Source organism: Apteryx rowi, unplaced genomic scaffold, assembly GCF_003343035.1.
Source record: "Apteryx rowi isolate R43461 unplaced genomic scaffold, aptRow1 scaffold_118, whole genome shotgun sequence".
NCBI classification, from domain to species: Eukaryota; Metazoa; Chordata; class Aves; order Apterygiformes; family Apterygidae; genus Apteryx; species Apteryx rowi.
Window position 1 is genome coordinate 2,202,475 of NW_020447397.1, and position 24,166 is coordinate 2,226,640.

The 24,166-nt window shown below is 35.9% G+C and overlaps 1 protein-coding gene across 1 annotated transcript in view; it reads right to left on the reverse strand.

Moving 5' to 3' along the window:
* LOC112974688 (nesprin-1-like) overlaps window positions 1–22,548 on the reverse strand; it is a 41,842-nt gene extending 19,294 nt beyond the window's left edge. The window contains exons 1-15 of the mRNA XM_026083937.1: window positions 22,397–22,548; window positions 20,774–20,926; window positions 20,139–20,282; window positions 19,529–19,702; window positions 17,575–17,733; window positions 14,434–14,568; window positions 13,368–13,526; window positions 12,830–13,038; window positions 12,441–12,549; window positions 11,033–11,197; window positions 8,899–9,066; window positions 6,932–7,108; window positions 5,498–5,638; window positions 4,277–4,437; window positions 1,246–1,396 (exon numbers count right to left, since the gene is read on the reverse strand). Coding sequence (XP_025939722.1) covers window positions 1,246–1,396; window positions 4,277–4,437; window positions 5,498–5,638; window positions 6,932–7,108; window positions 8,899–9,066; window positions 11,033–11,197; window positions 12,441–12,549; window positions 12,830–13,038; window positions 13,368–13,526; window positions 14,434–14,568; window positions 17,575–17,733; window positions 19,529–19,702; window positions 20,139–20,282; window positions 20,774–20,926; window positions 22,397–22,516 — 2,325 coding nt within the window. The 5' untranslated portion in view covers window positions 22,517–22,548. The remainder of the gene's footprint in view (window positions 1–1,245; window positions 1,397–4,276; window positions 4,438–5,497; window positions 5,639–6,931; window positions 7,109–8,898; window positions 9,067–11,032; window positions 11,198–12,440; window positions 12,550–12,829; window positions 13,039–13,367; window positions 13,527–14,433; window positions 14,569–17,574; window positions 17,734–19,528; window positions 19,703–20,138; window positions 20,283–20,773; window positions 20,927–22,396) is intronic.
* Window positions 22,549–24,166: the final 1,618 nt, after the last annotated feature.

Consider the following 24,166-nt stretch of genomic DNA (forward strand, 5'->3'; position numbering starts at 1 on the left):
TTGGAATTTTCAGAAACTTACAATGCAATGTAATAGCTACTATAAATCCTTGCACATAGAAAGGATCGATATTTCCAGAGCACTGCTTTGAATGGACTAATAGGGCTTCATTAGGCTCCATTTAGATAGATTAAAACTGGCTTTACCCTATAATGCATTATTAATATAATTTGATGCATTTATTTTCTCAGCTGTGTTAAACATTGGAATCTCATTTAGTGACTAACAAGTAAGGGTACATGACACTGCATGCCAGTGGAATAGATGCATATACATTATTTTGAAAGGAAAATGTTTATGAATTGCTGTAGTGATGAAGCAAGAATTCAAGCATTGTTTTGTTCTTCAATGAAGAAACAAGGAGATTTTATTTATTTGGTATATGCAAAGTTGTCATCACATTAAGAACAGGGAAGTCTGTTGACAGCTGTTTCAGTCACATGAAACAAATGCATTATGGGATGCTTCAGAAATATTTAGTGGCAATCTGGTCCATGACTGCAAGCAGCTGCACAGCTTTGCACTTTCTGAAGAGCAGGCAGGTCACAGATTAAGAAAACCTCAGTGAACACTGCATACTGAAAAACTCTGCCCCCTTGAAAACATGCAGTTTCAGAGAAGGACAATTTTCATTTGTGGGAGGATGTAAAGTCAGCCCTTGAAATGGCAATGTTTGGAGACAATGTGCATCTCAGATACCAATAAGGAACTAAAAGAAAATGTACACAGAATTTGTGTGTAAATACAATAGCAATAAATGGTATGCAGGTTTGCAAGCTACCAAGAACAACAGTTCCTTTATTATTTCAGCATAAAAGATACATAAACCAAGTTATAGCTTTAGCTGGCAATATTAAAGTCACGTTCTATATCCACTAGCTGATGTACATTTTATAATACAAAGGCTGTCTACACTTTGTATTTATGTAGCTGTTTTGTACACCAGTGGAGATTACTCAAAAAAAGGAAGAGAATATAACTTAAATAATAAATTTTAATCATACACACAAAGGCTTCATACGTGTAAACTAAACACTAACAGAGAAGGCAGCCTATAAGGATTTTCCTTTAGCTTATGTAGAACCTTACTGCTTGGCATCTTTGTGTACAAAGCATGGCAACATTACACCACGGTAGTTCTGACACATGAATCAAATGTCTGTTCTTCCTTTCAGCCCCCAGCCTCTCTAGCATAAAGACAGAGAAATGGGGGTTTTAATGCTAAACATAATGGGAACCAATCACCTTGATTTGGCTGATCTGTATGTCCAAAGGAGATGATGATATTTCCAAAGTTTCCAGTTCTTTTTCTTTTTCAGCTATCCAGATGGACAGAGCTTCAAAATTATTGCCAAAATGATCCCACTTGTTTTTCACCATTTCCATGCTTTTAATACTAAAATTAACCAAATTAATTAGAGAGAATAAACAGTTTAATACAATGAAGCTGCCTATATTCTTGCTAAAATAAAAAATACAACTTATTCAATCTACATGAGGGTCATTTTAAAAACTCCTGGTTTTCAAGGACCAAAATGTGCACCCAAAGTTGAACTCACTTCTCTTTTAGACTGCGTGTGCACAATTACATTAACTTTAGTGGGAATACCCAGAGGTCAGAGACAGTACAGTTTCATTTATCAGCAGTGCACTAAGAATCTCATGGTAGCAGGAACAGAAAAGTAACAAAAGTACCATTTATATGAAATAATATGGAATACGATTATATCAGATACCTAAAAAAAGAGATACCTGAGTACATAGATGATAGTCATTTAGTCAGTAGAACAGAACGATTAAAACCAGTGTACTGTGGATATACATATAATCAGCAAAGCTTGACTACTTTATTAAACTTGCTTTTTATAACAGTGGCAATCTGTTAATCTTACAGGAAGTCTGTGTTTTCTAAGGCAATGATTTCATATCAAGCCAAAGATTCAACAACAGATATGACCCAATTAACTCAATATACTTATATTCTTTGAAACATACATTTTAGCTATGCTAAACAGAGAGAGACTGAAACTGATTCTTATACATCCTGGACAGCAAACAAAGTACTCTTTTTCTTTGTCACAAATAACAACTCTAAGGCCCTTATAAAAGGCCTAACAGAATTAACTTCTGATACACAAGTTTCTGCTCCTTTCAAAGTAATGTAAAGCAGCCAGTGGTAATGTGGGTCTTACACAGAGTTTGCAAAATATCTGTTTTCTGATTCACTGGTAGTAAAATTTCATCTGAAAATTCTGAATATTACAAAATTCCAAAATATATTTTGCTTTTAAATATAGCCTTAAAAATCATTCCATGTTAAAAAGTTTTTGTATTCAATCTTGGTGTTCTTTTGTTTTTTTTTCAATAAAGCTAGAGGAAGCTTTAAAGAAAAGATGTCATCTAAAATGTTAAAATTCGGTTTTTAAATTTTTTCTTATTTATTTTCAAAAAGAAAAATTAGCAATGTCAACAGCTATTCGCTAATACGAGTATATACAAATTTATATTCGAATTATTGTATTATTTGCAGGAAAACAAAGTGCAAAAAGATTTCACTCAAATCTAGCCAAAGAAAAATATAGCTGGAAATCAGAATCAAGGGTCCAATTCAGAGGCAGAACAGCTTGAAATCCTCTGCCTTTGTATCTGGCTTCCTTATAGTTGTAAGAAAGCTGCAGACTGTGAAGGACAGGTTGCTGTGTAGCTGATTGCAGAGAGCTGCCTAACTTTCTTTTTTTTCCCCTTTTCCTATTCATTGGCACAGTATGTATTATATGTACTTGGGACAACTTCACTTTAAATTACTGGGCCAAGGGTTCTATTGATGATGTGAGTTACAACATAACTCTTATACACTGATTAAATGCTCTGCAGAGCCACTATAGAGATTGTATGTTTTGCAGAAGGGATTTATTTTTTTATTATCTCTTGCACCGCAGTACCATAGATATTCTATGTAATTCATACATTGAACCACAAGCAATTCCACATCTAGGTGGCAAGGGAATATGAACAATGGCTTTCATTTAAAAATAAATGCCACATTATTAAAAAAGTGAATATTCATTGATGGAAGGATGAATCTCTGGAATCAAAAAATTATACTAGCTTGCTCAGGAACATTGGGGAAAAACAATGCATAAAGGAAAATAGCAAGTAAGATATGGTAGAACATTTGATTATGAATCACATACTTCACATTTTAGAAAGTAATATATTAAAAAAATTAGACCACCAAACATGAATAAGTTACAGCTGCTGCAGAAGCTAGTTATTCTCTATCTTACAACTGTTCTTTACCTCAGGGAAAAAAAAGGCACCAGATTAAAGTCAAGATAGCCTGACAATAGTCAATAGGGGGAAAAAAACCAATAATGTTGGCATTGCCTTTGACTAGCATTCATATGGAGGTTCTGGTATCCGCTAAAACAAATTCAAACAAATTCAAACAAGGGCAAATTCATCTCTATAGTAACTCCAGTGTGACAACACAGAACTGGCACATATCTCCATGACTTGTGAGTCAAATCTAATATATTCAAAAATACTAATCTCAGACACATATATCTATGTATGTGTGTGTGCATATATATATGTATATGTGTATACACACACACATATATATAAAATGATAACGATGACAGCTTAAGTTCTCGATTGTGAAAAGGGATGAAGTTTTTACAAATACTGAAAGTTACAAATATTTAAAGGCTTTAACAGCATTTTCTTGGAGTTTGGACGACTTTGCCAAATTTAATTTAAAAATGGAAACTATGCCTTTTCTTATTTGCAGCAGCAGAAGCAGTTTTTGATATTGCCCATGAAATAAAATCTGGGCATTCAGCTAAGATAAAGGCACTTCTTGACATTCCTGTGGAGAAGGTGAAGAATTGTGAAAACCGAGGCAAACATAGTAAATGTTCTGTTTTCACATTTGCACTGAATTTGTTTCCTTCTGAAAGACTAGTACCTCAAGAATAATCCTAATTATCATCCCTTCTTCCCAAGATTTCAGCTGGGCCTTAAAGATAAGAACTGTGATAGGTCAAATGTGACTACAGTTGTTTCCTAAACTAAGTATTAGCAAACAAAAGATTTTGTTTATTTGCACATATTACTCTTTTGACATATTTTGTATTATAACCTGGGTTACTAAGCCACAGCAAGCTGAAAGTGATGGAGGTGATGAGACAACACAAAATGTTGACAGGGGATTTTAGGGATCTAATACATTCTTATAGTGGGCAAGAAATATTACAACTTGTAAGGAACATACTCTTCTTCAAGAGTAACTTCCACTTTTTTCACTTGTTCTTGGATTGTTTTTGCCTGCCGCTGAAGGACCTGCTTGTTCTTTAAACCAAGCTGTATCTCAGAAGAATTCTTCACCAAGTTCTCAGCCTGCACTGCCATGGCTTCAGTCTGTTTAGACAGCTCCTGTAAGGATGCATGATATTAATATAAGTGCGTACATTTCCACATAACAGAGAAACAGATCTCATTTATTCACATAAAAAATATTTTTTCTTAGTGTTTCTGGTGGGAGAAAGTATTGCACAGGGTTATGTGTGTACTAAATGTATGTTTTGAATGTGTAAATACACAGAAGCAAACTCAGAAGAAAGCTGTTTTCATGTTCCAGTTAAGAAATACTCATTTGAGCAAACTAGCGCAAATAAAACTGAAACCTATTTTTCTAAAAAGATTTTAATCCTACCTTTGCAAAATTTATTCTACAGCTCTTCAGTAAATCTATTAGTGAATTGTGGAGAATTATGTGCTTTTGGTAACCATCTATATTTAATCTTTAGATAAAATCCTTTACATGGAAGATTTTGTAGTATCATGTAGCTTGAAATCTCACTTTGTTCAGCAACTGTTATATCACACACGATATACATATGCACCACAACAATGCATGCTGAGAATAACCAAGATAGGTACAATTTACCAGATTCATCAAGGGTTAAAAACAGCATGAAAAGCACTACACTTATCGAGGAAAACCAATCACTTTTACTACTTCAATATTAGTAAACAAAATGGACTGGGACCATTAAGACCAAGTGGTATGTTATGGCTAGTGCTCATAGAGCATAAGTCTCTCCTCCTTCTGCTCCTAAGGGCTAGAAGAGCACTAGTTTGCACAGGCCATAATAAAGAGCACATGATGGATGACGACAGGACAGTGCTTGAGACTGTCTAGTTTATCAGTACAGATGCGATCTTACTGACCATAAAATGGGAAGTCCTCAGAATCACTTCACCATCTATACAAGTGCTTCAGAGGCAGATTTGGGTAATTCCTCATGATCTTTTCATAAAATAACTTTTTACCTCCAAATAGTCTATGCAGTCTCCATTCTGATAGAGATTTAAACAATTCGCAATGGCCTTAACAGGAAAATCATGCAAAGATTGAAGGCAACATGCTTACTACATGTTAACATGCAAGGCAGAATGATAACACAACTCCTGTATTTCACACAGCAAATACCTTTGTTTGATCCAGTTCTGTGGAGAGGCTCTCTAAACTGCTAAAGTTTAAGATACGTTCAAGTGCAGAGCTTGCTTGATTAAGATATTTTACTACTGTTTCTTTGTCCCTTTCAAACTGTTCCCATTTATTTATTGTGACCTACAAAAAAACAAAAGCAAAGACAACAAGAACAAAGGGGGGGGCAGAGAATTTCATTTTAAGTTACTAAAAAAGGAAAAAAGGAAGGACCTAAATTATAAAATACAGAAATTTCTCCTGAAGTCCAGCCTACCCTTCAGATGAAATTGTTATGAACTCAATAAAAGAGAAGATTTTCTTCAAGCTTTCACTCTGATTGACATTGTGTTGCATAGAAAAGCACTGTTCTCTCAGGTGCAGGTAATATTTAAATCTTATGTTGGTACAGCCTATAAAAAGTCTGAAGTAATGACTGCAGATGGTTATGCTTATGGCCACAGGTATTCAACAATTCCTTAAAAGCTTTTAAAGTTCTTTTAATTAAATAAATTACAGTAAAATGGTAGGGGAAAAAAAAGGTACACATAAGAATCTATTTGTTCTTTTCTGGCAATGTAAAATTTTGATTAATATATAGCATCTAATTACTAGTAATCAGAATTTTGTCACCATAACAAAATATTTTCTTGATTCTAAGTAAAGCAAGGCCCAAGTTAGAACTTCACATAAGGGATTCTTCTTTAGAAAAAAACTAGTTTTACCCAGAAACTCTTACAATAAAAAGTTATTTGATCATTTGTTTTTCATGTACTTTAACATGGGAAATAATTTTGATGACTTTAAACATTCAAGCAAAGTGGGGGACATGCCCAATAGCTGGATTACCATTCTGTTTAGAGAAATATAAAGGAGAACTCAGGTTTAGGTGCAGGAAGCTATAAATTGTAATCCCAGTTCAGACAGTGATTTGTTATAAAAACTGGGGCAAGCCATGTAATTTCTCTGCATCTTGTTTCTTCCTTCTCTAAGTTTAGGATGACAGTAAGTATTCCACACAGTAGTTGTAAGGATTATATTTGCACAGCATCAAGTGTTATTACCCTAACATCCAGTCTAAAAACTCTCACTAAAGGACAATGCCACCTCTAACAAACAGTGGTGGCATGCTGTCCATCTAAAACTTAATTCACAGATGCCTTGTACATAAAATCATATTTAAAATATCTATCATGACTGAAAACTTGAGATTTGTAAACACTTCCAAACAGAGTGCTGGTTCTTTATTAATTAAACAGTATCTAGCAGCTTCAGTAAGCTTTGATGGAGGTACTGATCATGAAAATCCCAACTAACATGATTCAGAGGGGAGAAAGTGAGCTCTGACTTTTTCGTGTAAACTCTTTTTTCTTTATTAAAAAAAAAGAAAAAAAAGGATAAAGAACAGATTTTTACTTCTACATGCAGATGACCCACCTGTAATTGTTCTTCTCGTTTTTCCATTGTCTGCTGCATGTTCTCCAATGTTCCTTCCAACTTTTGTAAATCTTCCTGCATTGTGCTGGGCAGTCCACCTTCAATTTGCAATTGTTTAGCTTGGGAAATCTGCTGTTGCACATCTTCCCTCTTTGCACGGATTCTCTTTGCCCTTTGCTGGAAGGATTCATTCAACATCAATGATACACAGTTATATGTTTCTTTTCAGCTCATTTGGGAAACTGGCACACAAGAACTGATTTCTGCATTTGCAGGAGTATGCAAAGACAGTAACAAACAAAGGGATAAACTGTAGGAAGTATTCTAGGGAATCTCATAAGCTTATAGAATAGATGCCATGGGATCCAAAGGGTGTATGTACTGACAATGGCCATGGCATACAAAGGGCACAGAGAGAGTTAAGATATGGCCGTTTATCCAAAGCAATGTTTTAGAAAACAGAAACCACAACAACTGAGCAATTGCAAAAGTAATCACAAGCGTATGAACTCCTCATGAGCACCCTGAAAGCATCGGGGTCTGCTTGGCGCTCTTTGAGGCACAGGTTGGAGCTTCAGATTGATCAAAACATGCACTGGACAGCATTAGGGGGATGTCCAAACTACATAACTGTTCCCTCAATACGTTTTGGTTTGTAGTGCTATCAGAAACTCCTGAGACTATATCCCCTGTCCTTTCCTAACAGGCCTGACCCACTGCCAGTCTTGCTAGGTAAGCTGATAGCTGCCTGGTCAATTCTACTCTGGTTAACCTCGAGATCTTCAATAAAGTTTGATTTTACCATACCAAACTACACCAAAAGAAGCAGAAGAGTCTGATCTCAGGGATAAATTAACTATTCCTGCTACTTCTCCTATGAGGGATAAGGACTGCAGAGTTTTAAAAGGCCATATAAGAATTGAAATACATACAATAGTTTTTACAAACACAAAACAGTTTAGATAAAAAATAAGTACAACACAGCACTGTTGGACAATAAGACATGTTTTACCTCATAGAAATACAGATTAATACCAAACATTTACATAATGCCCAAGCATTGACAATAAATTATTCTTACTCAGCAGGCCTCCAAGTTAATCTCATATATTTGGGCTTAGAACCCAAGACACTTACAGTATGCAACCCATATGATTTATTATTATTGCAATCCATAGAAGTTTTGACCTATTATCCTTGCATAACTGGGCAATGCTTGCAAAACTATAATAGTTTTAGCCATCAGTTAGAACGTTGCAAATGACTGTGGTTTTGATTATGTACACAGACGTAGATGTATTATGTATACCTAACAATGGTTAAAAAAACAAACAGAATAAATTAAAATATTACCTCAGACTTATCTCTGGATTGCCTTCTTTTTCTTAAAGTAAACTAGGAACTACTGTTAGGGCAGTGACCAAATGTTGCCATAGTAAATAAATGCTTCTTGCTCTACACCTATAGACTTGAGGCCCATCTGTCACTGCAGCAGCTACCTAGAGGAATAGGTGAGGCTAGAGGTATACCTCCAGAAGTTTCCAAAACTGGGATTGGGCCCTGGCCCAATTTATTATGATTGCATCTGACACCGATCTTTAAAAAGGCAAAGAGAAAGAGACTTCATACTTGAACAGTGCATTTACCCAAAATTTCAAGTAAATGTAGCCTGGTTTTCATGTGTTCTGCACCCAAAAAAACCCATGTGAAGTAAATAGATATGCAATTAAAATTGAAAAAAGCTTATCTTTGGGCATTAATATTTAAAGACAATTGGGTACTTTTTTTCATTTTAAGAAGCCAATACCAGGTCATATAAGACAATTTCTATTATGACTCTCACAAGCTTAAATATACAGAGCCTTGCTACTGGAAATAACTTAACTTACAAAACAAAATTTAGTAACTACATATATTGTACACTATTAAAAAAAAAAATCAAATGTGTACATGAGTAATTGCCATACCTGATGATGAAGTAGTAGTTGCTGAGCTTGTAATAAGCTTTCTGTATCCAAGATCTTTTCAGCCTCTGCTTGGGCTTCTTTAGAGTTGGTGATTAACTCTTCAATAGCACTCTTAACTTCTTCTTTGTATTGGACACAGTCTCCAACAGTGCCTAACATCTTTTCAATCTACAATTATGGATAACTGTAAATATTTCATGTTGAAGGGAACATACACATTTGAAGGGCACAACTATATGTGGAATATTTTTGTAACAATATAGTAAATTGTCTAAATTCAAACCATTTATATCTCCAACATTCTTAACATACACTTAACTTTACGTTGGAAGAATGACTATAGATTTAAAATGTGACTGTGGAGACCTTCCTCTGGTTTAGACGTATTCCTCACTACATTGCCATATGGTAAAGGGCTGTCTATGACAGCCACTCACTGGTGATCATTTGGGAAAAACAAGCTGTCCTTACCCTTGCAAGCTGACCCACCTTACAAAACACCTGCACTACTCAACTCTCAAAAGATCTTGCTGCCTTTTGGATCTTCTAGAGCAATGCCCTGGTGAATGAGGAATTTATCAAAATGCCCTGTACCCTGGTCTTATGACATACCCAGTCACAGTTCCAAGTTTTATAAAGGAAAAGGTATACTTATTCCTCATATCAGAAAGGTCCTCTCTCTTTGTATGATTCCTCTAACTACTCGTAGCTGGTTCTCAGGTAAGGTCTCTGTTCCTCAGACATTTCCTGTATTTTAGGGTTTTCATCACAAGTAGTCAAGAAGTAAGGACCTCTTTCTTTATTTTACACTCCAGATTCACTTTGGAGAGTCATGCAGATTCAAGCCATTCTCTTCCCTGTCACATGAAGTATCTAATCTTTCCTCTCCAAAAAGCACTGCGGAAGTCTGTAAAAACACAGTATGACTCCTGGTCTAAGCAGTCTCACCCATCTGATTAGCAAGGTGTTAATTTAACTGTAAACATTATTCAGACTTCTAAGAATCAGCAGTATCTTCACTATAGTACAAAGTGGTGTTTAGATTATACTTTTAGATTCCAAACAAGTTCAGATTCTATTTCTTATTTTCTTTTTGTATCTTCGTAAACTTGTGCTCTCCTTTGTTCTGCTTTTAGAAGAGACAAGAAGCAAAAGTACTTTAATACAAGAAATAAGATAGTACGTTAAGTTTTTGCAGTCCCTTGGAAATCAGAACATCAACTCCTACAACTTTCCAAACACAGTTTCTGCATCATGGAAATCTAGAGAATTTTGAAAAATTTACATGGAACTTTTATACATTTGGAACAACTACAATGACAACTGAAGGTCTCCAAAAGAATCTACATTAACAATGGAATTTGAAGTCTCTATCCTGAATTCTTTTTCAAAGGGTTCTGAGCAGCCTTTTAAGTGTAAGATGTTCTATGCTTCTCCCAATCTTTCTTTTTCACTGTGAAAATTGTGAAGCAGTAAATTCCCTGAGATCTCCCAAATCTTGACGGTTCAGTGGATTCTGAGAGGTTTTACTTATCAGCTAGAAACTTCCCATAATTTCAGCATTTCCAGCATCTGGTTACCATTCCAACCTCAGACAATCACAGCATTTTCCTGAAAATCTAGTACACTCTAGATAGCCTTAATTTGGAGATCCATTGTGCCTATTATATTGGGGATTGCAAAAGCTGAATCCTAATACTCTGAAACTGCTTCAAAGTAGTTCCTTTATTATTTCAGCTTAAAAGATACATAAACCAAGTTACAGCTTTAGCTGGCAAAAGTAAAATCAAGTTCTATATCCACTAGCCAATATATACCACAGTTTTGCCAATGTTCACTAATAGGTGATTTTAGAAAACCAATGTTATCCTTTGCCTCTAAAAATACAGACATTTTGATTCCAGAAATATTTATGCATTCCAATCCTGCAAAGATCCATTATCCTACTGTCAGTGTTTCTGTCTGGTAGTCTTAAGGCTTTGCTACCCATGGAGTACAAATGGATTTTTTGTTGCTGAATGTTTGCAGTTTAATTAAAAACACACAGCAGGGAACTTATGCTTGTGAAACCATGATTGATGTCATTTCATATGACACTGTAAATGGAGAGTTCTTCTTGTCCCTCATACTGTACCTCAGCCAGCGAATCTAGGAGTCCCCTGAAGTCACTGGAAAGCTTACAAAGCTCATCTTCTGTGTTTTTGGCCTCCAAATCAGGACATACTGCAGTCAGAACAGCAAGTCTAGATTTCAGCCAGCTGAGATTTTCTCCTTGCTTGTTAATATGTTGCCTAATTTCCTACAGAAGAATCAAAAAAATATTTTCTTAAAAGAATAAAGTATAATCAATGAGTAGCATTCATGGCATCAGTTGCAAGGTTAATAGTATAAACATTTTGCTTTTCGTATTATCTTGAAATACTAGAAATACAATATTTTTCTATTTGCAGCCTTATCTGATTCCATTCCAATTAAGGGCTAGATTTTTGCATTCAACTCCACAGACTTTGCAGGACTGTCCTCTGATAATTGGTAGAATATTTTTTTCTGACAAACCAGCATTTTCACCAATAAATATAAAGATGTAAAGTATAAACCATCTATATATTTTCCATATATTGATCAAATTCTTAGTTATAATTTAATTCGTTCACATCTTAAATGCTAACTTTCCTGAGCATAAAATTTCATATGGTATAAGGTTCTGTGTATTTTTTATACTTTTAAATAGCTCTTTTTTTCCCCTTTTCRCCTAATAGCTTTGTGATATCTTTGTGTCAGTGTGGGTGAGAAGTTGCCAGTAGGGAAACTACATGAGCAAATCAGACTTTCTGGAGCAGAAACACCCATTAAGGGTGGCCTTACCTGTTTTATCAAGGTCACTCTAACTATGTTTCTCTGCACAGTTAGCCGTCACAACCTGCCAATGACTTTCACACAAACTCCTACAGTAAGTGACTTTTTTTTTTTTTTTTTTTTAATTCATGCACTAGAAGCAAAAATAGGGTCAAGGTAGGTACAAGTGACAATAAATTATTGAATAAAATTAATTTAATCAAAAGACTGAATCTTCAACTATTCTTTCATCCCTGTCACTCACCAATGCAAAAGTGAATTGTGGAATATCTTGGTCTCCCCTATTGTAGAAGAGAAGTTTTATTGTAGAAGATTTTATTACATGTAAGGTAGTAGCTTTACCCTTCAAAAACACCTTGTCCTGAATTTATGGCTTTTGCTTGCATGACTCTAACTGTGCATGCAGCAGGATTAGAGGCAAGTCTTTAATCTTCCTACTTCTGTATTATGGATATTCTGAATATACAGGTAAAGAGACCTGTCATCTCTAAAGCATTAAAAGCAGGAGATTCTGCCACACACTGCTACACACACAACTTTCTTTTGAAAACACATATAAGAATACCAGGAATCAGCAGAGCTTTATCTATAGCGTAAAACAGTTGCCCTACTTCATAATGCAATTATATCCAGGGCACAAGTAGGAATGACTGTAGTTCTATTAAAAATACAAGCCAAGAGCTTACCCCCACAACTGCTTTAAATTGCTTGTATCTGGCAGTATCACTGACACTTTGCTTTATCATCTTTATCTCTCTTTCTGTTGACAAAATCCAATTTGCCAATTCAGAAAATCTGAAATAAAATATCACATGATGCAAAGCAAGGAAAAAAGTTAGACAAAAATTTCCACCACCAAACTGTAACCTTTTAAATTTAAGCTAATAATTATAAAACCCTCAGAAGCCGACTGTAATTTGTGGAATTACTACATAAAGTACAGCTTTTTACTAGAGATTATCAGCAGAGTATTTATCATTCTGTACGGGGTTTCGATCTGTAATGAAATTCAGAGGAATGTATTATTTGCTTTAGGCAACGCTCTATCAGACCCAGCTAGAAACTGAACTGACACCTGTTCTTATAGCCCTTCCACTTCTCAGAGCACTCTGTTAGCTTCACATATGTGCTATCAATCTGGGATTTAAGTTCCTTCAGAATTCTTTGGCTGCTTTCCAGCGTAGCCCTCACTGGATCAGAAACTGGCAGTTTTTGACACAATTCTTCAATCCGTTGTAGCCTTTTCTCACACAGCTTGTAGGACCCCTTGTCACTGAAGAACAACTGATGGAAGACAAAGCAAAAAAAAGCAACAATAATATAAATAGACAGAAATCACAAAGTGTGTGTGTATGTATATATGTGTGGGGGGTGTGTGTGTATATATATATATATGGTATAAACTGTACTAAGCTCCCAGGTCATGTGTATCAGCATGAAAAGACTAATTTCAAATCAAAAATCTTTCTTAAAGGCTCAAGGACTGATGTCATTTGGTTGTGCACATAGTGTTTGGTGGGTTAAGAGTCAGTCACACCTTCTGTTTCTCTATCATTGAGTTTACATTCAAATATATTTCCGTACATGTCCACTTGGTGGCATATGATTCATACCATGTGCTCCTCGATCATCTTTTCGTTGCCTTCTCTGGATAACACCTTGTTCTGTCGAGCTAGTTCAGCTTTACACTCCTCCACTGTGACCAGGAGTTTGCTTTTCTGCACTTCAATCTTCAAATGGATCAAATGATACGGGGCTTCTGTCTGAAGATCCTACACTCCCACAGGGGTAATAAACAAGCACAGAGATAAAACACTATACCCATTATCTCAGTGTGAAGTTACTACAAATAAATTATACAATAATTGCTAATATAGAAAGGAAACCTTGTATGTGTATGAATAGACAGGGTTTTCTCAGTATTCATTTAAGGAAACAAAGTAATGCTGTTATCCATATCTGCTAGACCTATCTTAAGTCATAACTTCTTGAGGCCCAGAATATGTGTATATATGGCACAGTACAGAGATATCTTGATTCTTGGCAGTATATACCAAACATTTTCTGTGTAAAAATAATAAATTTTAATAGTGAAGCTATATTCACAGCTGCTTCCAGAGGTGCCTGTTTGTGTGCCAGTGAAAAACCACTCATCATTTATTCTAGCTTTGACCTGCAACACACTGTAGCAGGCAAAATATTCCATAGTTTATGAGCGATCTTTGTTCAGTTGTTAGAGTCATTGCCAAAAGACACTACTTAAACTGAAAGCCTGATCTCTTACAAGTTTGTTGGGAAAGTCACAGCAAGTGTCCAATATCAGCATAAAGTAAGAAAAGCTAGCACCTATGCTCAAAAACATGTTCTTGGTGCAGGTATCATAATACCTGCACATAGAGGGAGATGTTATGGTTCCATTGTTACTCTAATTTTTCATATTTCCTGAACTTTGACTGCTTTACTTAACAGAGCACTTCCAAGAGGTTATTTGTACCTGTAGATATACCTAAGGTTTTAAAATATGCATTTTTTCCAATTGTACAAGAAGCAAAAGAAGAGGGACAAGTCATCAACTTTTTTTTTTTTTTTTTTTTTTGGTATAGTCAACGTATAGGTCATGCAGAAATCTTCCCAAGTTAAGACATGGGACTTCCAGAGATGTCATTCGATGTCACTAACCTTCCACTGCCTGTGGAGTTTCCTCACAGCTTCCTGCAGAGTGTGTTGTTCTTGTTCAGGAAGGATGTCAGTGAGTTCATCGCAAGCTTTCAGGAAGGCATTTAGGACTCTCTGGTCCAACTGGTTAAAGAATTCCTGAGGTTGAAGCAGAGAGTGAGAGGGTGAAGCTGGTTACTGCTGATATGGTAACTTGCTAGAATGAAGTTCCCTAAAACTGTATAAGTTTCAAGGTTATTTCTGCTGCACTGGTGGAAGCTGAAATAGAGTTAAAAGACTATTTCCAGCTATTTATAGTCCAGAAAATTAATGTATTCTTGGACACTCAGCCAATACATGAGACAGTGGTTTAACAGCAATATGTTTCAAAGCTATATGCTTAAGTAACAATTACAATACAGACATGAATATTCATTCATCTGAAAACACAGCTGTGGATGCGTGAGCCTGTCAGAACGTAGACTGGTGTCCTCGCTCCAAAGGTTTTACTGGCAAAATTGACCCTAGAGATTAGCTCTAGGGGCTCTTCTCTCTGCACTTTCTGGTTGCTTACATTCCTGAACAAGAAAGGTGGTGTGGGTTTTGGAGGCATTTTTTCCCCCTTTTTCCAACCTTAACATTAGTTTGACCTGATCAATAAAACTTCTGTATATAAAGCAAATCCATGTCAATTGCAAAATTAAGTAGGCTTTTCAGTTGAATAAAATAGTCATGCACTCAAAGTTTCCATGAGGAAGATCAGAGAATTTACTCACGCTATGTTTCCTGAGAAGTTCTTCAGGATTTCCTTTTTCTTTTAAGCAACAATTGGCAATCTGTATTACTTTCTCCAGTTCTGCTCTAGATTCCTCAAATTTCTTCATCAAACGGCTATTTGCTTCTATGTTTTTTCTCCAGTCACCAGCTTTCCTGACCATATTCTGAGTTATAAACAAAAGAAAATGAGCTGGCACTTTCTCACTGATTTTTATTTGATGTCTTTTGCCATCATCTTACATAAAAATGCATTTGATTGGCATCTCTCTTCCAAACATATGCAGTTTGGAACTGCTTCTCTTCTCCCTTTCATGTTCCCTGTTTCCTAATCTCTAATACCTATGCAAAGGCTCATGCTAATGTCAACCTTCATTGATATAAAAATGGATAGCCAGCTAATATCAATGTCTGTGATATTTTCAAAATGCCTGTGCCACTTGGCTAGTGCTTTCTCCCTGAAGCTTGCCTTCAAACGTAAAGCAGCTGGTATGGTTAGAAGCTTGTCATTCAGTTTTTCCTTACAGCAGACTACCTCCTCTCATGTGAACCCCTACTTTAAAAAAAGAAAAGGGGGGGGGGAGGAGAGGGGGGAGGAGAGGGGGGAGGAGAAAGAAGAGAGATTTGACCTCTGTATCCTACTAGTTCCATTGTACAGGTCTTCTGACCTAGAGGAGATTTGTACAGTTAACACACTATTAGGGCAGATGTACAAACAGGTAGAAGGCTGCTTGAAAGAAAGAAAGAAAGAGAAAGAAAAGGAAAAAAAAGTATGGTCAATTTTCTATTCTAAAATCTTCTCCCTTTGGAGCCTTAGTCACATCTCTTCATTTTTCTGTATGCTCTCCTATGTTGGTACAGGAGAGAAATTGCATATGCATTAGCCAGTGGTCACAGCTAGATAAATGAGTGATCAGATTAACCATGACATACGAGAATCCCTACTAAGCTTAGGGCCTGGTATCCTAAAGACACTAAATATATAAATATCTATAAAATATCTATATTAAAAAGTTATATATACATACATTATATATAAAAACCTATTTTTATATAAAATATATTATACATTAATATATATACACACTATATATAATGTATTTTCTTTATTTCTCTCTCTCTCTACAATGTATGTAAGCTCTGCCACTCAAAAAGCACTAATTCACCTGCAGCAATGTAATTCCAACCTTATTTACTTTACTATCCTCATTGCTTACTAATTCCAGTTTAAGAAATTATAATGCTTTTATCCAATGAGCTAATCAGATATGTGGTTCTCAATTTAAACATCTTGCTAAAACTTTTTAAAGTTTCCAGATAAACTTCTGCATAATAATATAATCATATCATTCCTCTCAGGAGAAAAACCCAATTTCCATATCCATTAATATTTTAAGCCTGGCTACGCCACATTAAGTACGTTTACTTTCTAACATAGAGAGATAAATCACCATCCCTCTTTACGGAAAAAAGAATAATTAATGCCCCGAATGGTAAATTTATCAAGCTACTACTTTATCTTCCCCTGTAACTATGACTATAACTTAAATAAACCATTTCTAAATGATAAATCAAAAAAAAAAAAACCCAAACCCAAAACTAAGGATCTTTCAGTAGAACTCAGAAAGTAGAGCAAAAATTTTGAAATCTCCTGATGTCTCTTGGGATAGCTCTTTACTGATTTTCTGTAGTTTAAAATTCAGTGTCGGTGGCCTTACACTGCACAATAATTGCCTGAAAATGAATGCAATTGAACTCAAAATCCGGAAATCTGAACCCAGATAGTAGTGGTTAATTTCATGCTAGACTAAGTTAAACAGTCCCCAAAACATCAATATTTCTAATAACAAAATAGAATTCTCCAGGTAAGGGGATTCTAGCCCAAAGGAAGTGTTTTTACATTAACAAATGCAAACACATCTTTGTAAATTTCTATATTCACACTCCATTGCATTTCCTGGAGAAATGCAAAGCCCAGCAATATTAGCATTTACAAAAGTTTCCGTCTTCCATGCTTTGTGTGAAAGGTGACACATGGGAAGATGGGAGTAAATAATTAGCCAGGATAAGAAAGTCAAGAGAAAAAAAAAAAAACCCAAAGTGGTGCAGTCCTAACGTTTGGGTCTCAGGTCCCTCACTCAAAAGGACCATAATGTGTGGAAGATCTCCTGAAACACTGGGTTCCCTGAGAGGTCTGAGGCACGCTTCCCTCCAGAGAACTAAATGGAGAAGACCCTAACTTCCCTGACCACTTGTTATCTATTTACAGATAAGCCCTTCAAGAACAAGTTGGTGCCAGGGAGGAGAGCGATTAAACAGGGATACAGTCTAATGGATCAGATGTGTATGAATAAGATTTCAAAAATATGCACCAAGGTGTGACATAATTACCTGAAAAATAATTTGAATCTGGGTAACTTTCTTCTGAAATGTCAATTGATGGAAATGCTGTAATACTTCACTTGAAGCCACACACTGCAGAACACACTGACTATTTCTCTCAATCAGGGACAAAGCTTTCTTGCAGTTTTCTTGAAAAGCTACCAAATCCTGAAAGAAAGAAACATATATCCACCCTGGCCAGGAACAAAGGAGAGAAAAGTTTGGCAAAATAACAGGAAGATATTTTTTGACAATAAAACAAAAGGGACATAGTCAAAATGCCATGAAAAACACACTGCACAAAACATTGGAGGGAATAACACAGACCACACAACTTTCTCCAAGTAGGTGGGGTCCTGTACTCAAATTGAGCTCTAGCTATCTGTAAAAAAACAAACACACATACACACAGACATGTACCCAGCCTTTTAGGTAGCCTTAGAAAATGCAGGTGAATACATAATTCTGTGATTTAATGAGATGTCTATATTTATTGTGTAATTGTAAACAGGCAGCAGTGAAAAGAGACGCAAGAATGACAAATTTTTGTAGCTGTTTAAGATGTTAACCCTTCTTGCTTTTCAACAAGCTAGCCTTTCATGTGAGCGATTGGAATTTAAATGTCATTATAAATGACATAAATGACATTTAAATAATAAATAATAAGAATTTAAACAATAAATAATAAGAATTATAAAAAATGAGAAAAAAGGAGAAAAAAAAGAGCAAAAACCATACTCCATGAATTTGCACAGCCTGGAAAAAGATTTAAAAAAATCCAGTCATGAGGAAACTGTTTTGCTATTGGAAAAACACTGCATTCCACAAAACAAATCTCTATTTACTATCTATTCAGCAGAAGTCAGCACCCATGAAATAACTGGGGAGATTTCAGTTCTTTCGTTAGTAAATCCATCCAGAAGGAACATGTGCTTTTACTGTGATAGTCTGGGGCAAGGCAACTGTCAGGAACACAGGAAAGGAGCACTCTCATGAACAACAACTCAACCTGCAGATTGGACACCTGACTCGGCTGGTGTTTATAAACAGAAGAGGATTTTCTCTGGAAGGTAACTGGACTGGCTTGATTGAACAGTCGAGCTCACCAGATCACTTTTTTCCCACCAAACAGAATCAAAGTTTGAAATCACTGTAGGAGAACAAGACCTTTCTTGCTGAATTATTGAGCCAATCTCCAGAGTCATTATAGGTTTGAAGTAATTTATATTGGGTTGGTTTCTTTTCACCATATACTAATTAAATCCATTAGCTCCAATTAATTTTTCTAACAATGTTCTTCAAATGGCCTCCCATTGAAAATCCATTTAATTATATTATCCATCAAATCCAGTATGAAACTCTAAGGAAAAGTATGCATAAATTTTGAGGAAGTATTACTAGGCTATATACTGCACATGCACAAGGAAAAACAACAATCCATATGATGAAAGCCAACCCCCCCCACATTTTCACTTGTTTTTCAAAGTGAGTTCTCCTGATTAGTCCTGAGTTCCTCCAGGATGACACTATCTTTTCTTGGCCAAGTAAAATGTTAAAGTTCCATTACAATGCATTTACGTTGAATGGTTGTTTTAAAACAAGCTACTGCCAGACTTTTCAGAAGCTTCCATAAATGTCCAAGGATCAGGGGAGTTTCTGATCACTTTCATTTTCTTAATGAAAAATCCAATGTATTTCTAACACTTCAGCCCAATTTCCATCGGAGATAATAAATAAATAAAAGCTCTCATATCTACTTCTTGGATTGAAAACCAGGGCACTAGGAGGGGACATAGGTTTCATTTTTTGCTTATGCCTAGCTGACTTCAGGATTTGTTATGTTTTGTTACCTGGATATGAAAAAACATTTGCTCACATTACTGAATTTCAATCAAGATTCCTAGAAACCTATACATAAGACCTCAGAGACAGAAAATCTGTGTAAGATGTTTTCTAAACTTACTTGGGCTTTTTGTTTAAGAACAGTCGTAGGTTGTGCTTCCGGATCCAGGATAGAAATTATTTCATTCACTTTTTCAAGAGATTCATAAAAATGTGTTATTTGTTTCTCCAGTTCTTCCAGCGGAGACAGCAGATGCTGGCATTCATATAGCAGGGCACAGCAATACTCCTTAACCTTTTGGCCATTTGAAAGAAAAGCAATTATTTAAAATGTAGGAAAATGCAATAAATAGCAGGTTCCTCTGAATGTGGGTTTACATAGTTTCTGCCTGCCTTTTTTAAGAGAGATCAAACCTGATCCTGCAAAACTTCTTCAAGAAAAGAATATTAAATTTAAACAAGGTATATCTAAAAGCAGTAACACTTTCCCCACCCTGAATTCAATCCATAGTTACTATAACCATACATTTGCTCAAATGCACATATATGGTGGGGAAGCTTACTAATTAAGCCTACCTTATTAGAGCTAATTCGGGCAAAGACAGTATTTTATTAAGCTCTCTATGTTTGGGTCTTATAGGGCATTTGTACATCTGTTTCCAGCTTAAGTTCAACTTAACTAGTAGTAAAACATTCAACAAGGGTGTGTAGTAGAAAAGGTATTCTGCAACCTTGCTCAGCTGCTCTTTGATCCTTGTCAAAGTTGCGAGCATTTCATTTACTTCTTCTTGGGAAACTTCCTTTGTAACAAGCTGCGCTGTTCTTGTAAGCATTTTGTACTGAGCTTCCATCACAGGTAACTTCTGTTTAATATTCTGAAACAAACATTTCAAACAAATATTTCAACAACTGCATTTTTGAATTTGTGAGAGGTACAAGTCTGTGCTAAAGATATATGATATATATCTTAATTTTCAATTTTTGTCATAGTTGACTTTAGTGAAGACTGTACCAGGTTCAAAATGCATTTTGCACATGCTATATATACATACACACCCCCATGTATACATATATATGTATTTTGTGCCAAAGGGTACCAGTGAGCTCACCTCAGTGTGATTTGAAACTACACATAAAGAAATATCCAGTGGGACACTGTGTTTTGGAAAGGTGCTCTAGAAGTGTCACTCACAGAATGCAATAATTTACATTAGCTAAAGCAGAAATTATTAAAAAAAACCCACAATGGTATAAAAATAGCAATAATGGAAACATATACAAAATAATCTTATACTCTGCCCTCAAAATTAAACAGTTAAATATCTCTCTTATAAAGGGAAAAGAAAGGAATGGAAGAGAAACTTACTTCTAAATCTTGTACAAAAACCTTGACATCTAGAAAGGACACTTCCACAGGCACTGAAAATTTTCTATTGCTTCCATCAATAAAAGCTGTCAAATGGGCAACACCATCCACGCATTCCTTCTTCATTTTGTCCAGTTCATCTGCCCGAGCATACTAAGAAAATGTAAAGTAAAATGCAACAAACAAACAAACAAAAAAACCCAAACCCCAAAATGAGAAATGTGGCAATTACATAATTACTTAAGGCAATTAGTATATCTTCAGAGCAACTGTTTGCTAGAAAAATTTTGATGAATAAAATACAAAATAATGGAAACCAATCTTCTAAACTAAAGGTGTGCATTATTTTTAATAGTACTGATATTGAAAAGAAATCTAAGAATGTCACCCCCTAAACTTCATTCACAGAACAAAGGTTAAGCATTTTTAAGGTCTGGACCATTCCGGGAATCCCAAACTGCCATTTGTTTCTAACCTGGAATCAACATCCCAATTCATTTCTCATCACCTACAGTATCAATTTTGAAAATACATTAAAGAGAATAAATATGGAAAGCCTAGAAAAGCTGAAGGAAAAAGGAAATGTCAGAAAAAGAACTGTTGGCTGGAATAAGGGAGAACACAGGACATATTAGAAGGCAGAGAGGAGCTGTACGAAGGAAATGATAAAAGGCCAGCGAGAAAAGCTGCCCAGCCAGCATGTGAAAGAAAGCTGCACAAACAGGGCAAGAGACATTTACATTCTGGACATTACAGGTTCCACAGTGAATCACCCCAACAGCAGCAGCAAATAAAGCTTGAGAATATTCTAATGAATAGCTTAGAAAAGTTAAAATAAAAAAAAGGGGCAATCATTGTTTGGTTTTCCATGTAACTTCTTGACTATGATGGAAGTAATCAAGCCAGAAAGAAAAAGGTTCAGCATCTTCAAATACACAATTGCTATTTTAAAGCCACTGACAGGAGAAAATGCCGTTAGATATACAATGACTCCAGCAAAGATATTTTCTGATGTGTTTATAAGATATGAAATACTTTTGCATAGTTTTATTTTACATCCTCTCTCTGCTTTCTAAGGAGAATATAAAAACATTTTTTTTCCAATTAGTTGAACCTCTTTCATGAGGCAAAGGTAATAAAAGTAATGTCAGACTGGTTTGGGGAACACATTTTGTTAATTAATTAGCACCATACATGCTGTTTCAGTACAGTTACCGAGTGCAACTTTCATTAAAGAGCATTAAGATATATTCACTTTCACCATTTAGCTTTATAGAGCTTACATTAAAAATAGCTATTTAAAACAACCATTTTTAAAAAGAACATTAAGAACATGCATTAATAATATTCTCTGTATTAAGACAGGCAACTGTAAAGAACTACTGGTTATGCTAGCTGAAAATATCAAAAAAAATCATATAATCAAAAAGGTAAAAAAGGCAAAAAAAGCCAATAGCAACAGACTGCTGTCAACAATTGATTTCTAATTCAAATAATTATGAACAGTTAGGCACCTAAGTAAACTGTCCCATAATCCTCTTAGCAGGGCAAATCTTAGGTAGTCTTGCTTGCACAGAAATGGCAAAGTAACTATTTAAATATAACAATTGCAAAGGCACATACTTGCTTAACTTGCATAAACAATTCTCTCCATCTTCCATTTAGTAACAGAAGTTGCTGCTTAAGGTCTCTGGAAATGGTCTCATCACATGTTTCAATTAGAAAATTACCAGCGTCATTCATGGCTGTGTGCTGTTGGATCCAATGAGGTAAATGCCGGAAGAAATCCTGAAGAACAAAATGACACCACCTTTCCTAAACCTTTGCAAAAAGTCATTAGCTTAAATTATGACATTAAAATTTAGTCACCAGCTAATGGCTTGATAAAACTCTTTGAACAAATATCCTCTGAAACACTTCACATTGGGTATGCCAGAGCAGGATTTTTAAGTCAGTGAACATAAGTCAGTGAATTAAAAATTGTCACCATTTTACTCATAGCTCATTTTTACTCCAGTGAGTACTTCACTGCACTTCAGTTAAATTAATGGAACTCCTCCTGAAGAGAAAGGATTTGATCTGTAATTGGAAATACTGTTAGGGTTCATCTAATTTCTGTCTTGTACTGACTCAGTATGGGCTGATAGTAACCTGGAGCATGTACAGACTGTAGAGATCTTTCCCCTTCCGTGAACCACGTGCAGCTTAGCAAGGCCTGGTGCCCCAGGAGACCTGAGCAGACTGGTGCTCCACGGCTGCTGCTCCTATCTTGGAGTAGTTTAGTGGTGAAGGGAAAGGGCTGTCACTGATTCTACCCCTGGTCTGGTGAGACAACCTAAATAGCCAAGCCATTGTGAAATGCTTGTGTGTGTCTTGTAGGAAGGTTCACACACATGAATTGATAGACCAGAAAAAGACTAAATGCCCCCCTTCTTCATTCTTCCTTCTTGCTTGCCAAGAGCCCAGGAAATTGTTCCTAAGAAAAGGTATCTCCAGGCACCAAGGCTACAGCTATAGCAGCAAATTAAACAGGACTCAATCACTATCCCATGATTGTCCACACTTAATTGTTAATACATTCTCTGATACAGTTTCAGCTTGTGCCAGCCACCCTTCTCCCAGAAAACGCACAGTTCAAGGGAGAGCACAGGACAAGGACTGTTCCCAACAGACTGAATCAATGAGGCCACCTTCTTCTGGGGAAGAAATAGAGCAGCCACAGGGATACAAGCTGAACCATGCCACTTTGTCTTCAGGACCAAAGAATGGGCACTGACCCACTTTGTTTATGGCTATAGAGCTAGCCTATTAATTCCAACACTGCTCATCTGACAGTGATTTTCATGCTTTTCTCAGGGGTAGACACGAGAAAGCCTAGTTCAACTGTACTGTCAGCAGTCTCAAGTTTCCGAGCTACAGTTCTGAAACTTTATAGTTCATACATATCAGAATTTGCCTATATATACAAATATTTCCAATAGAGCCAAAAAGAAAATGTCAAACGGATATATACTGCTTAAACCTGTAGGAGAGAGAACTGAATAACACTAAGTATTTAAAATTCCTAAAGCTGCGATGGGTAAAGAGTACAGGTGCTCTATACGACTATATCAATGAGCAAGCTTCATCTTTTAGCAGATTAAACGTTTGAATCTTCTTCCACTTGTAGTGGAGCACAGGCTCTTGTTGTGCTCATGATAACAATGCTGATCTATCAAGAAACGCCATAGAGCATTGCAGATGCATCATATTAATCACAGAATCACAGAATCACTGAGGTTGGAAGGGACCTCTGGAGATCATCTAGTCCAACCCCCCTGCTCAAGCAGGGTCACCTAGAGCACATTGCACAGGATTGCATCCAGGCAGCTTTTGAATATCTCCAGAGAAGGA